This window comes from Drosophila novamexicana, unplaced genomic scaffold (assembly GCF_003285875.2).
Source record: "Drosophila novamexicana strain 15010-1031.04,08,12 unplaced genomic scaffold, DnovRS2.1 tig00000817-arrow-arrow-pilon, whole genome shotgun sequence".
In the NCBI taxonomy this organism is placed as follows: Eukaryota; Metazoa; Arthropoda; class Insecta; order Diptera; family Drosophilidae; genus Drosophila; species Drosophila novamexicana.
The window spans coordinates 764,436-778,551 of NW_020824827.1; the positions used below are offsets into that span (position 1 = coordinate 764,436).

Here is a 14,116-nt window from a genome sequence, read left to right on the forward strand (position 1 = left end):
ATGTTGCAGTACATCGCTGCGAGCTGCGCGTTGCTGGCGCTTCTGTGCGCGCCGCCCAACTCGGCGGCCATCCACAAACGCAGCGGCGCCAGGGCGGCGAATGCGCTGGGCACCGAAGCGGAAGCAACGCCCACGCAACCGAAGTTAGTCGAGAACACGGATTTGCTGGATAAGCTGAGCTGGAAGTGCGCCAACAATGCCAGCTGCCTGCACAGCGTCGCCAATGGCATCGTGGCCTCCTATCGCCGCGGCGAGACCATAAAGCTGGGTCTGTTCGATCTGGTGCGGCTGCCGCCGCTGGACGAGGCGCACAGGCACAAGTGGGGCAGCGGCCGTGCTCTGTCCAGCTTCATGGACTTTGTCAGCGGCAATGCGATACGCGTGCCCGTCGGACCAATGGTGTTCAGTGTGCAGCGGGCCGAGGACGACAGCGATTACATTGAAGTGGCGCTGCTGAAGAAGGCGTCGAGTGGCTCAGGTAATGGCAATGGCCACGGTTGCCTGATTGATCTGTGCCTAATTGGCTGGCCGTGTGGTCACTTAATCCCAATCAGAGCCCAAACATATGCTGTCCAATTGGAGTACATTTCGAGTAGTTGTTATGCGAGCCGCATTCGGCCGCCCGTTGACCTAATGTTTGTAGCTCCGGGCCAGCATATGTCGCAGGCCTAACCTTGGCAGGACCTCTGGCGCATATAAATGGCCTGAGGCAGCAGTAGGCATAGTTGGCATTATTTATATTCATTAGGTGTGACGCTCGTTGCGCAAACGATGCTGTTGAAAACATCAATCATATCACGAAGCACAAATCCAATCCAGTCCAAACTACTTTTGCCACCCGGCCCCACTCCCACTCACCACTCACACATTCAGCAATATTAAAGCCATAAAGCTTAAAACGTGTCCTGTTTCCACAAAAACACAACAGGACGCCTGCAGGGCAACGGCGGCGGCGGCGGCGGACTTCTAGGAGGCGGCGGTGGCCTCTTGGGTGGCGGCAACGGTGGCGGCGGCGGCCTTTTGGGTGGCGGCGGTGACGGCGGCGGCGGCGGTGGCCTGCTGGGCGGACGTCGTCGTCAGCAGCATCAGGACAAGAAACAGTTCCAAATGTACATACCCATGTATCTGGCCGCGACAACTTTTGGCTGGACCATGGTGGCCGCCAAGGCGGTGGGCCTGCTGACCCTCAAGGCGCTCATCCTTTCCAAAATAGCCTTTGTCGTGGCCGCCATTGTGCTGATCAAGAAGCTAATGGATAATGCCGGCGAAAAGTAAGTCGGACGCATGCTCAGCAACCTCCACTCCTCCCATCTCCCATTTGCAGAATGATGTACCAGTATCCGGAGCACACGCCCTACATGATGCCCTACGGCATGGACTATCCGATGCATGCCGCCGAGCTGTCGCCAGACATGTTCCCCGGCGCACTGCATCAGCTAGCCATGGCCGGCGGCGGCCAATTACCGCATCCCGGCCATCCCGGACTGGAGAGCATGGCCGCCGAGAGTCATCTGCAGTCGCAGGTCTCCAGCGATGGCAGCAACAATACCAATCCGCTGGCCGCGCTCGGCGCCTACGGCGGACTGGGCCACAAGATCAAACGTGAGGACTCTTGGATAGCGAAGAGTAAGTGCATTCTGTGCGGCGCCATAAAACAGCCTTACCCTTGTTTCAGATAGCCCAATTAATGTGGCCACTGCGCTTTGGTAGATCGCCAGCCCAACGCTGGCGCAGACCTGGCCAGCTCTCTGCCCAGATGCTCGCCGTGGCCGCGGTCGTGGCCGAGGCCAGCGTTGAGGCTGACTATGAGGACGATTACTGAGTAGTGTATATACCCTAGAATTGTTTGCTTTTGCACGGGCTTGGCTCCGAACAGGTGTATAAGATATTTCATTCTCATATAGCTTAGCTGAGCACCGCACTCTGAACGGCAAAGGAAAAGGTGAATGAACACTTGAGAGACTCTCATAATTCCTACGCTCTTTTTTTTATACCCTGAACCAATTGGAAATGTTTACCTAAGTGTAAAGTGTACAAGGTTTACAAGCAGGATCTAGTCATGTCCGTCTAGATCTAGAGCTCCGAATCGATCAAAATCGATTTTGATAAACTGTGTTTGAGCACTTCTCGAAACTCATAAGAGCTATAAACTCCAAATGTTTGGGGCTGAGAACAGAAGCAGCTCAGTCCCGGCATAAAAAGCGTGACTCTGCTTGTGGATATAATACTTGCAAGGGCAACTCGACGCTTGGCTTAGTGTATCCCCTAGACGAGTACTCCCGATTGCATTAATAGCTAATTCAAATAATATTAGCTGCTGTGGCCTTTGGCTACGACAATTTTCCATCCTCGAATTGGAACTCCTATTCTGTTTGTTAAGTAGCTTAAATGTCTGAGTTCCTTTGACTGCTTCATTAACCAAGCATTATTTTCCAATCTTTCACAAGTTTGTGGATAGCATTGGGAAATTGTCATTATATATCATACCTTTATATATATATTTTTATAAGAACCGAACCTTAATCAAATCTGTTACCCAGATAACTTACTAAACCGCAAGCCAACCCATATATTATTTCAAAAATTATTTGAATGAAATTTAAAAACTTTTGAGGGAGACTCAGCTTCAAAGCATGAACAACTTGTGGCTCAACTTTTAGTTGTATCCAGCCATATTTGGTAGATGCCAATTTATCGTTAAAATCATATTCATGCTTATAATTTAAATATTTTGGGATAATCAATTATTAAAACTTTAATTAAATACAATTTTTAAAAAATTTGCGAACAAGTCTTGCACCAAACCTGGGAGTTGAAGCGAAAGCTTTTGACTGAAACGTTCCCACTTTTGGTTTGCTAGGGACCATGGCACGCTGTGTTGTCCCACTTGTAATGCAATTTCAAATTGCAGCCAGATTTAAGCAGATTTTGTCTAACAAGCAGCACACTAATTTTTCAAACATTTAATTACTTTTAACTAACTGGGAGCTGCACATTTCAAACTTTTTCATTGTCAACCCTGCCCTTTGGCGGTGTATGTTCCAGCTCAACAAACTTGCAATTTTGTGGCATGCCACAAAATTGAAATGTGCAACAACTGATGTTTTTTAAATCTACCCATAAATGGTAAGCGGACAGGCTGCCTGGCAGAGCACGTTCCACAAAGTTTTCTAAGCAGCTATTGCTGTGTTGTGCAGAAAGTTGGAGTTCTGCCTGAACTATATATGGGCTTAAAGTCTATGCTGTTGCGACTTTACTACCACTTATTTCTACAAAAAAGCCGCAATTAAAAAGTGCACACACACCAACACACACACAAACTTATTCACTTTCTCTGCAAATCGCTGCATACTTTGCGGCTGCACGTAAAGCAAGCGCACAAGCGGGCTATCAAAAGGCGAGGCGGAAAGTTATTTTTCTGATTGCAAACTTATTGCGTACTTTCGATGAACTATTATAAAAAGAGAAGAGGAGAGGAAGGTAAAGTGTGGGCGTGGTTATTGATTAGTGAATTTGTTGCAGCCACGCCGGCAAGACGACCGCTTATCTACAACTATGTGCAACCGCAGATGCAGCTGCCCTTCTACCGCTCCTAGAGGGGCAACGGGATTTTCGAAGTCCTATAGCTAATTCGTGCAGCTTTGCAGCCCCTGCCGCTACCAAAGACCGTTCCAGTGTAAAGATGGAGGAGGCGAGGAGCTGGAGGAGAGGAGGAGAAGGGAGGGAGAGGTACTGCTGCCATATGAACATCTGATGGGAGGAGGAACGAGGCGTGCTCTAAGCTGCTTATTAACATAATTAACTTATTTATTTATTGCTATTTATCATTATTTATTGAATTGAATTGTTCTTAGTTTAGAGAGACCTAACGCACACATTTAGCCTAGTGAAATATGCTTGAAATTAGCAAGTGAAAATGCTACAAAAACTGGACAAAAAAATAAATAAAATAAAATAATAAAGTGGAGCACAAGTTGGCTCAAACGTTGTAATTGTGTGTATTTAACGTATTTTATTTACTGTGGAATACATAATTAACGTATATAAATAAGCAATAAATATAAATATAAATAAATAAAGTACATCAAAGAGTTTGTAGTTTAAGCAAAGGAAAAGCAATTAAAAAGAAAATACAAAGATTAAAAGTGAGAGCTGGAAAGAAGAGAAAACATAACTAAACGGAGGAAGACGTGGGTTCCCCCCTCTTCGGGGGGAATTGTAAATGCAACATTCGTGAAGAGTTAATAAAAAGCTTCGCATTTTTTTGGTAGTGCAATTGATTTTCTTTTTTTTGCTCATTCGTTTTATTGCGCCACCTTGCTTGGCTGCTGCGCACTGTAGGCCATGTCCTGTGCCTCCTGCGCCATTATGTGTGCCGGCACCTGGGCCAGGCCCTCCACAAAGCCGTCAAGGGCACGCGACCAGCCGGAGCTGTAGCTGTCATGATGTGACGGCACCTCCACAATGGTCTTCTTCTGCGAGAGCAGCTTCTTCAGCGATATGATGACCGCTAGCAGCAGCGCAATTTTGGAGACAATCAGCGCCTTGCCGGCGAGCAGGAAGAGACCCTTCAGCATGATGGCGCCTACCATGCCCGTCTTGGCGGCCATCATCATTAGGATAGGGCCCATGTTCTTCATTTTGCCGCGACCCTCCTCCAGCGCCTCGATGGGCCGCACCGAGACGCCAATGTTCAGGCTGCCCTGCGGCTCACTGTGCACCACAAAGTCCGCATTGTCCGAGAACTTGTAGCGCAGTGTACGCGAGCGCACGAATCGCCACAGCTTGTTGGCAATCAGCAGGCCGTACGACTCCTCGTCCGAGTCCATGGCGCGTGCCAGCAGCAGCTCATCCTCGGCATCATCGGCTACGTCCGGCATATCCCTAGCCAGGCCACATACATAAGTGATACAGGTGGCTAAAAGCTTGCTGATATGGTCACTCACCTGTTGCGCGACACGCGGAAATTTTCGCTCAAATCGAAATTAGACTTCTTAAAGAGGCGATCCAGAAAGACAATCGTCTTGAGCATGCTGCACGAATGGTTGTCATTCTGTATGCACTTCTCGTTCAGTTTGATCATGATCTGCTCCTCGTTCCGGTTACCATAATCTCCGTTTATCTGTGAATGGGTTCCAAGGCGATTAGCTAAAGGCTACAGCTTAGCAGCAGCTGCTGCTGCCTGATAACAAATAAGTAAATACAATTATTTCAAGTCATTTTTTAGACGTAGGTTGACATTTGGTTGCAGCCCCTGGGCTGTGCCTGGAATGTGATAAGAGCTGGCCAGGATATCCGCTCGAGTTGGTGTTTAATTTTTCACTCTTATAGTTGACTTGTTTATCCTTACTTTGCTTTGCTATTTGGGTTAAGTTGACCTTACCGAGTTATCACTTCCGCTCAGAGTGGGCGTGGCGCGTGCCGTGGCCAGAACGAGGGCCATGCCCAGCAGCGTATAGAAAGTGAATGTTTGCATCTTGTTTTCTTATTGTTGCTTTAGTTGATGTCTTATTTTTGTTATCACTGTAGTCTCTGTTAGATTGTGCGTTTCATAAATGTCCTGGCACACACATATACACACTGACACACACACACACACAGAAACAGAAACAGAAACAACCCGGCAGCGTGTTGGCTTTTCCGTCTACGCTCTGCTCGACTGTGAACTCGACTGTTCGGCGGCTGCTGTTGACATCGTCGTCTTATAAGAAAACCTAATGCGAATTTTCCGCCAGCGATTTCGATTTTATATGAAAAGCGGCCAAACACAATGCAGGCCGCAGTCAACGTCGACGTCGACGTCGATGTTTGTTTTTGCGACGTCGACGTTTAATCAAACAAGTCCCAAGCCTTGTGTGAGTCTATGTGTCTCTGTGTGTGTGTCCAAAAGCTGGAAAATGGCACTGAGACTTGTTTAGCCAGCTTAAGGAAATTCTGAGAAAAGCTGCGCGGCTGGCCTTGTCTTTGGCCAATTGACTTTGTTTACGTTCTGCTCACTTTTTGGTTTTTGTTTTTGTTTTCTTTGCCTGCCTTTGCCACAACAAAGCGACTGAAAGTAAACAACAGCCCCAATTCCCAACAACAAACACAACAATCTTCCCACAGACGCATCAACGATGCGCTATCGCATTTTTTAAGAGGCAGCTTCTTGTTTCATGGTGGCATGTCAAAAGCGCGTCGCATGCAAACGTGAAACTCTTTTCAGTTGCAGCAATTAAGCGCAGGCACTTTAACAGACATGTGATCGAGACTTTTGTCATAGATATTTGCTCATAGCTCAAAGGGGAAAGTGGAGCTGCGGCCAAAGCTCAGCTGGGATTACAAATCCAGCCTGGCTCAGAAGCCTTAAGTCAAGGCTTTGCCCTTATAATTATAATAATTATTAATAATAATTATTATTATTATTATTATCAATATTTTAATAATTCAATTTTATATTTATTTAATACATAATTTGTTGGGGCTCAAGCTAAGAAAGTGTCTCTCAGAGTTGTTCCTTGTTCGAAAAATGGTTCCTTTTGGTTTCGCATCAGTTGTTTTTTGAGCAACTGTTTTGGTTTGGGGTACACTTCATATTGGAAAACCAAATTGAAATTGCTTCTTCAAATCGGTTTGTGTATCATTTGCTTATTGGAACCTGCCCCACCTGGTGTGGCACTGACAGCAGCTGTTGCTTGTCATTTGCAACGCATTTGTAACCTTTTTCAGTGCCAGAATTTCACTCGCATTGGCATTTTCAATTTCACATTACCTGGAAACACGCGACGTTTGCCTTGTTGCACATCAAAGTGGGGCATAATTTATTGCATTTGTGTTTGCCCTGAACTGGGGCCTGGACTGGGGCTAGGGTTCGGTAATGATTCGTTTGACCGTGCACCCAGCAAATTGAATCAATTTGACTGTCATGCACGGGCAGAGTTATTGCACACGCTGCAACCAACCAACCAACAACAGCAACAGCAACGAGAAGAGGAACAACAAGAAGGCGAGTAAAGTAGGCTAACATGAGCCACAAAATGTGGCACGCCACGAAAGTGGCTGGCGCAGAAACCGCTACACGATCTGACCATAAACCGTTGCCGGTGCGTGGTCCCAAATCAAACCGCACCAAAATCAAAATACATTGCGTCCGCCCGAGCCAGTTAGCCGCCCCCTTCAGTCACCTCCCCCTGACTGTCTGCCCCTGGCCATGGCCAAAGTCATAACAATTTCTCAAGTGCTGCCGCTGCCGCTTTCTTTCGGAAAATGTGGTCCAGTCGCCTGGTCCGATGCTGTCGTCGCCGTCGCCTTGCCGGTGTTGTCACCCAGCTAGGCCAGGACGGACGCCGCTGCGGTTTTTGGAATTGACTTTGAGCTGCCAACACCATGTCCCCGGCCACGCCGTACGAGGTTCCATTCAGAAATACGTGGACAGCAGATAATTAAAAATAATTGGCTGAAGAGCCCAACTGATGAGTAAGCCAGAACTCTATTGATGATAAGCAGACAGCGTAAATAATGCTGATTCTTGTTTGTTTCATCAAAAGAAAAGAAAAAGCAAAAGCTCGACTACAGCTTCTCGACAAATATTATACTCGCACTCGTTATATTGCAGAAATAATATTTGAATAACATTCAATTATCACTCTAAATATCGAATTTTCCTACTTACTTTAATTTTACGAGACTTTCAAGAATCGATAAAAAAATGACTTTAAAGCGATTTTAATATTAAGTTAAATCGCAAGAATCAATTTCTCTTGGTAAATGTTTTCCTTTAATCGAACTAACATAAAGGCACAGGTAAGGTCCGAAATGAATCACGTTTCTATTAAAATGGCTTACAGAAATAATATATATATTATTATTATTATAATTTAAAGGAATATAGCTTCCTTTCCAAAAATCAAAAATAATTTCTAACTCCAATCTTTAACCCTTAACAAAAAACTTGTGCCCTCAATAATATGATTTTAAAATTGTTGAAGTAGAAGTGTTTTTATTTTGGGAGTTCCTATACCCCATATATTAGCAGACCTGTTAATTTTATATTAACAAAACAAAAACTAATTTGTTGTTTTCTAAAAATAAAACTGTTTCAATTAAAATTCAAAACTCATCTAAAACGTGACGAGGTCCTCAACCCAATGCGGAAGCCCAGATGGACATTAGTTCAAACACCAAGCTATATATTCAAATTTTTTAGTATACTTTGAAAACCTAAGCACACATTATTTCAGAGAGGCTCACTCTCAAAATGTAGGCCAACTCGTAATTTAAGTGGGACTCTAAGAATCCTGTTTTCAACTCAATTATCAATTGGTTTGTTTGCTCTTTAAAAGACCTTGATTAAAGGAAAGGTTGACCCACCCCTTATTCTCTTTTTTATGAATGCCAATTGGGAAATATTTGTAACGGCCCTCGTTAAAGAAAAGCAAGATTAAACACGCCAGGCCACTTTTCCTTTGCGCTGGCCGTCAATTTCTCGCCTCGGCGTTTCATTGCCTTAATTAAAAGCTGCATTTTATTTGTAGCAGCTTCAAAGGCAGCCACAGCGAGGCGAAACACATTTGGAGAAACATTCAATAGTGAAATTTTCTACCGTTAATTAGCACACCCCTTCGATTAAAGAGCTGCCCCGCCCCTTCCTAGCACCATCAGGTTGTTAAAAGCATTTGCTTTGAACTTAATATTGGAATTTTATTTACAGTGTAGCGTAATAAATATGCTTATAGGAATGCAATATGGCCAGGGCGCAAAATAAATAACAAAGACCTAACCTGACCTCGACCTGACCGGGACTCGTCTGGACCGGAACCCGATCTAACTCTTCTGCTGCTGCGCCTGCGGCTCGGCAGCAATGTCCTTGCCGCTGTTGCGTCCATAATAGCCATTGTATGCGCCCTCCTGGGCATCGCCGAAGCTGATGGAGTTGCCGCCCACCTGCTGAGCCTGGACCTGGCCGTCGGCCTGGTGGTAGCTCTTGCTGTAGTAGTCGCTGTAGGGCTTGGCAAACGATGGCTCCGGCCGATAGTAAGGACCGGGTGCACCGCCGCCATGGCCGCCCTCGAAGTGCTCATGATGATGGTAGTAGGTGGCAGCGCCCACGCCCTGGGGCGTGTACTCGGGGAAGGTGTTCTTGCTGCCAAAGAGGCCGGAGAGGCCGCCACCGAAGGCGCCACCGACACCACCGGGCGGGCGGCAGAGCTTGAAGTAGGCAAATAGACCGGGCAGAATTATGGCAGCCAAGCCGAGAATCTTCTTCAGGCCCGCAATACCCAGTATGAAGGGCAGGAAGAGCAGCAGCTTCAGCTTGAAGATCTTCAGCACCAGCAAGAGGGGAATTATCATCTTCTTGAGCTTCTTGCGTGCTGTGCGAAAGGAAAGGTTAGTCTCGGCTTAACAGAGCTGGGCAACTCGGTGCACTTACAGAAGTGTCCGGCACGTTTGTTCTCAACGACATCCAGCTCGTCGTCAATGTCATTGCCAATGAAGCGCGCCTCGTAGCGGCCCGCCTCGGTCAGCTCCTCGGGCCACTCCACCTCCAGCGCGGTGGACTTAATGAAGCTGTGCCAAGAAAAGGATGGGGCATTAAAAAAGTTGTCAAATAAAGGCGGAAGCATAAATATTATGCACAGGCTTGTGAAACTCGTGGCGACCCACATTAATTCAGCTGAGCCACGCGCCGGAAGACTTGAATTCATTTGACTAATTGCCAGGCCATTAGAAACTTACCGTTCGGCGCGACGCAGTGCATATTTCACCAGCAGATTCCAGTCATCGTCCTCTGAGCGCGGCTCCTCGGAGTACTCGAAGGGCTCCTGCAGCAGCGACCTCTGCTGGGTCTCCGGCAGGCGCACCACGCGCGCAAAGTCCGACAGGCTGTGGAGTAAGTGTCTCGTGTATATGTCAGCAGAAGAGAAGTCAAATTAGAGTACCTACCGATACTGATCCTTGAAGAAGATCTCATCGAACGTGTTCAGCGCCTGCGTCTTGAAGCACTCGGACAGATCGCCGCCCAGGCAGTTGCTATTGGTGCGCGCCAAATAGGGATCATTGTCATTGCCCAAGCCGAAGATGCTTAGCAGTGAGGAGCGACCATGTTCCTCGCCGGGCTGAGCTGGCTGCGGCTGCTGTGGCTGCTGTTGGAACTGCAGCGTCTGCTGCGGCTGCAGCTGCGGCTGCGGGGCATATATCTGCTGTATGTTGTTGGACGACTGCTGGTCGGGCAGACGCAGTCCGTCGCCGGCGACGATGCCGATGCCGCAGCAGGAAACGATGGTCAGCAAGGCGAGCGCGTTCATTGTCATTGGCTGCAAGACAAGACAACAGTTTGAGGCACGCTCAAAAAAAAAGCTCAAGCAACAAACAAAAAATACGATTTTCGAATTTTGGGCAATTGTGGCTCAAACCGGTAAAACGGCGACAATCGGTGTTTTCTCTGCGATTGTTTTGTCGGCTCTGAAGCGCGACTCTCAACAGCACAACGTGGGACTTGTCTTATGTGTGTGTGTGTGTGTGCGTGTGTGGGTGTGTGCGTGTGTGTGTGTACTCTGCTTTTTGGCAACTTTTATGCGCCGCTCATCGTTTGCTTATTGACCAAGCTGATTGGCTTTTAACAGTTGCGGGCTCGGCTCACAACTGACACACTTTTCAGCTGCTGCTGGGGAATCGCGTTTGTCATGGCCATTGCCGAAGCTTTTGGCCGCTTCTGCAATTATTTGCGCACACGTAATAACTCTCACTTTCCAGCCAGCAGCGAGCGTTTACTGTCCGCAGTTGGCTCAACAAACCGATAGGCGAGCTTTCTGTGGCTTTGGCGCCGAATTTTAACTCGACTGCCCCCGCCCACAAAGTGAAATGCAATCAAACTGGTTTTTTTTGTTATTTGGCTTGGGGTTTTTTCTATTCTTCACTTTGTGCTCACTTAACCCTTTGGCCGCAATGAGGCGGCAAAAGCAACTGCACGTAATTGAAATTGTGTTAAATGCAAGGCTAATCTACTGTATAAGCAGGAAGAGTATAAATGTGAATTAATATATTTAACAAATTTTATACAACATATTGCTTTATCTACAAAATTTCCCTTTTGTATTGGGGAACAAGGCAAAATATTTATGAAATTAATTTAATGCGCAGCTTAAATGAAACGCGTAAATATAAATTAATCAGCACCAATATTGTGGCACTAAGCCTAGGTTGCAACAAAATTAATAATTCTGTTATTTAATTTATATACTACATAAAAAAAAAAAATAAAAATTAATTATAGGCATGTATATATATTGATGCATCAAACTCTTGCATACTCTTAAGCTGCGCCTCATATTTACCAAAAAAAATTTCTACTGCATACTTTGTGCTGGACAATAACACATTTTCGCAAAAATCTCTCTCTTTATCTGAATTCTAGCTTATTTTTTACACTTGAATTATTAAAAGCCAACTAAATTCGAAGACCTGATCAATCAGCAGTAATCTATGCTGTCAGAAAATACCAACACATTTCCAAGGAACTCTCGAAAAGTGTATAGAAAAAAGGTCAAACCTTGTTCACGGTTATTGTCCCGAGGCCATATGAAAACAGTCTGTCCAAAATGTAATTGGTCGTAGCTAATTCGATCGAAAACCCCAAAATTGTACGGGGGTGTAAATAATAATCCGCTTTGCTCAAGCTGCCACAAAAAATTCGACGTAAACATATATTTTGCGCATATAGTTAAGAGGAAATTATACTATTTGGTGAATGCATCGAAATTCTGGTGAACGAAAATAATGGAAAATTGTGCTGCATTTATGAACTTTACGTCCCCTCCAGCGCCAGCCAGCAGCTCTTTTGCTCGTCGAACGTTCGGCAGCAGGTCGATTGATTTTCTATTAGTGCTTCTGTGGGCGGGGCTACCTTATGATGGCCCCAAAAATTTGCAGTTTAATCAATGCAGCAGAGCACAAAGAACGCGATTGCATTGAATTTTGCTGATGGCAGTGCTCGGAAGCGCCGCAAGCTATGCAATGCTCGGCGCATTATGGCAAGGGGGAATGTTTATGGCAGAATAAATGCGGGCGCCCAGAAGTAGGCAGCGAACTGTGAACTCTTAACGAAACTTTAAATACTCTGAAGCGGCCGGAAAGCGAGCTACATGAATATAACAACGGCCCTATTGGGGTAGGGCAGTAAATTTGCGTTTAATTTTAAGTGTAATTTATGTACATGCATTAATGTTGCTTTTAAATTTAAATTAATTGTTTTTTGGCAAAAATTGTTGCTCAAGAGGAGTAAACTATTGTCTATAAATCATTGCAAAATTGAAGACAAATATTGTGTGCCTCGATTTGTTTGGCTTTCAAATTAACATTAAGCATTGAAGGTCAATGAAATGCTCGATGCGCCATCTGCGTTGCCAAAGATATGCAAATGAGTGCGATTGCCCAATTAATTTATAATCGAGCGTTCACATTAAAAAACCAACACATGTATATACATATGTACCGACCGATATAAACATGTGTATACACACTCTTAATATTGCATGGCTTTTTCTTTTTCCATGTCACTTTTCTTTCTCTTGACTTGGCTTTTTGCGCATATTGCATAACGCGTCTCACTTCATTTCACTTCACTTTTTTTCGGTGTTGACTTATTTACCTTTTGATGCTTCCTATAGACACTTGAGTTTGTTGAGCTTAATCCTTAACGGCTCACTTAAGACTTCAGACCAGGCCTTTCAGCTGGCTTCCAAGCGACTGTGCTGCTGCCGTTGGCCGGCAAAGATTTTATATGAAATGCGAGAAGTGCCGAGAAAGAGGTGCCAGCAAAAACGTTGTTTTTGTGCCGCAAGCCGACGCACAAAAAAAAAAAAAAAATCAAAACAAAACAACATCCATAAACAATGGGCCAGAGCAGAGCAAGAGCCCAGACGGCAGCTTCAACCTACAATGCTGATGATAGCTGAGAGGCACTCGCCCGATCGGACGGCTCCAACTGGCCATTCGAGATGTTATTAGAGAGACGTCAACACGCTCGCACTTGCGGTAGGTCTGGGGTCTGGCCATTGGCTATGTAGGTCTGTGGGCTGCGGCGTCAACGACTTTGCGTCCGGGCTGGCGGCGCCTTGAGAAAATCCCAAAATTATTGTGGCGCACGTCGAGGCCTTGGTTTAAATTCGAGTTTAATTTCAAGAGGCCGATGACTCAGCGTGCGGATCAGCGGGAAAACGTACGTCACAGCCACCACGTCCAACAGATTATGTAACGCTGAGCACAGGTAATAATCACTTTTACTGTTCAAACTCAACTGGTTTCGACTCGTCCCCGCCCACGAACAGGGGCTCTGATTACAGTCATAGCAAAATGTGAACAAACTGCTTGCAGCCACACACACACATACACAAGGTTAAAAACTGCATTGCCCCATTTTTTTTTTTTTGGCTGTTGGCTGCTGCGCCTCTTTGGGCAAACCCCCGAAAAGTCAAAGCCATCAAAGCGGCTGAGATTTAATTGGGAAATTCCCAGATCGGTTGCCATTTCCATGTGCTTTCCCATTGCTGGAGCAATTGGGAGCTGAGAAAATTGCACTCACTCACAGCCGGAGGTGTAATTACCATTTGGGGCAACACAGAGGCAACTTGAGCAGTCCACAACTTTAATCCCAAAAAGCGGGCCTGTGACAATGTTGATGTGGGTTGGACATTTGTGGCAGCTGCCATGTTGCTCAGCTCCAATTGCAATCCAATTAGCCGATTCTCTAGCAAATTGTACTTGCAACAAAAGAAATAAATTGCCGCATGCCAAAAGTACTCAACAGGCAGTTACTCGCCAAAGTTAAATTTCTTCAGCTGTTAACATATCTTTTGCCCATATTCATATCCGATGAGATTTAGGATCGAGTCTCTAGTTAATAGCTTGTTAGCTTAAACTCATCAGAGATCAGAGTCAAACGAATATATCTAGCTGGACTCAGCTGTTGATGCTTTTAAAGGCAAGTAGGTATATACTCTCACTTATGTGAATACAGGGTATAATTATATGTGTGCAACTGTATTCACATAGCGTGCGAGCTCAACCTTTCAACTCGATGATGGGGTCGCCAAAACTTTTGAGGCGGAAATGTTTTGTCAGCCACACATACATATATAGT

At 45.6% G+C, this 14,116-nt stretch overlaps 3 protein-coding genes across 4 annotated transcripts; 1 reads left to right on the forward strand and 2 right to left on the reverse strand.

The window, feature by feature from the left end:
- LOC115764157 lies at positions 1–3,596 on the forward strand. 2 transcript variants are annotated; one of them, XM_030707034.1, is made up of 4 exons: positions 1–478; positions 929–1,271; positions 1,325–1,632; positions 3,523–3,596. In XM_030707034.1, exons 1-4 carry the CDS (start codon positions 1–3, stop codon positions 3,594–3,596), a joined length of 1,203 nt encoding a protein of 400 aa, XP_030562894.1. The 2 variants fall into 2 exon arrangements, with proteins under 2 accessions (XP_030562894.1, XP_030562895.1); XM_030707035.1 differs by having other exon boundaries at positions 1,325–1,626.
- A 708-nt stretch (positions 3,597–4,304) lies between these two features.
- Positions 4,305–5,476, reverse strand: LOC115764194. Its single transcript, XM_030707081.1, has 3 exons — positions 5,384–5,476; positions 4,947–5,122; positions 4,305–4,884 (listed from the first exon to the last, which is right to left on the reverse strand). Exons 1-3 carry the CDS (start codon positions 5,474–5,476, stop codon positions 4,305–4,307), a joined length of 849 nt encoding a protein of 282 aa, XP_030562941.1.
- A 3,326-nt stretch (positions 5,477–8,802) lies between these two features.
- On the reverse strand, positions 8,803–10,283 carry LOC115764195. The gene is made up of 4 exons (XM_030707082.1): positions 9,922–10,283; positions 9,715–9,861; positions 9,410–9,546; positions 8,803–9,350 (listed from the first exon to the last, which is right to left on the reverse strand). Exons 1-4 carry the CDS (start codon positions 10,281–10,283, stop codon positions 8,803–8,805), a joined length of 1,194 nt encoding a protein of 397 aa, XP_030562942.1.
- Positions 10,284–14,116: the final 3,833 nt, after the last annotated feature.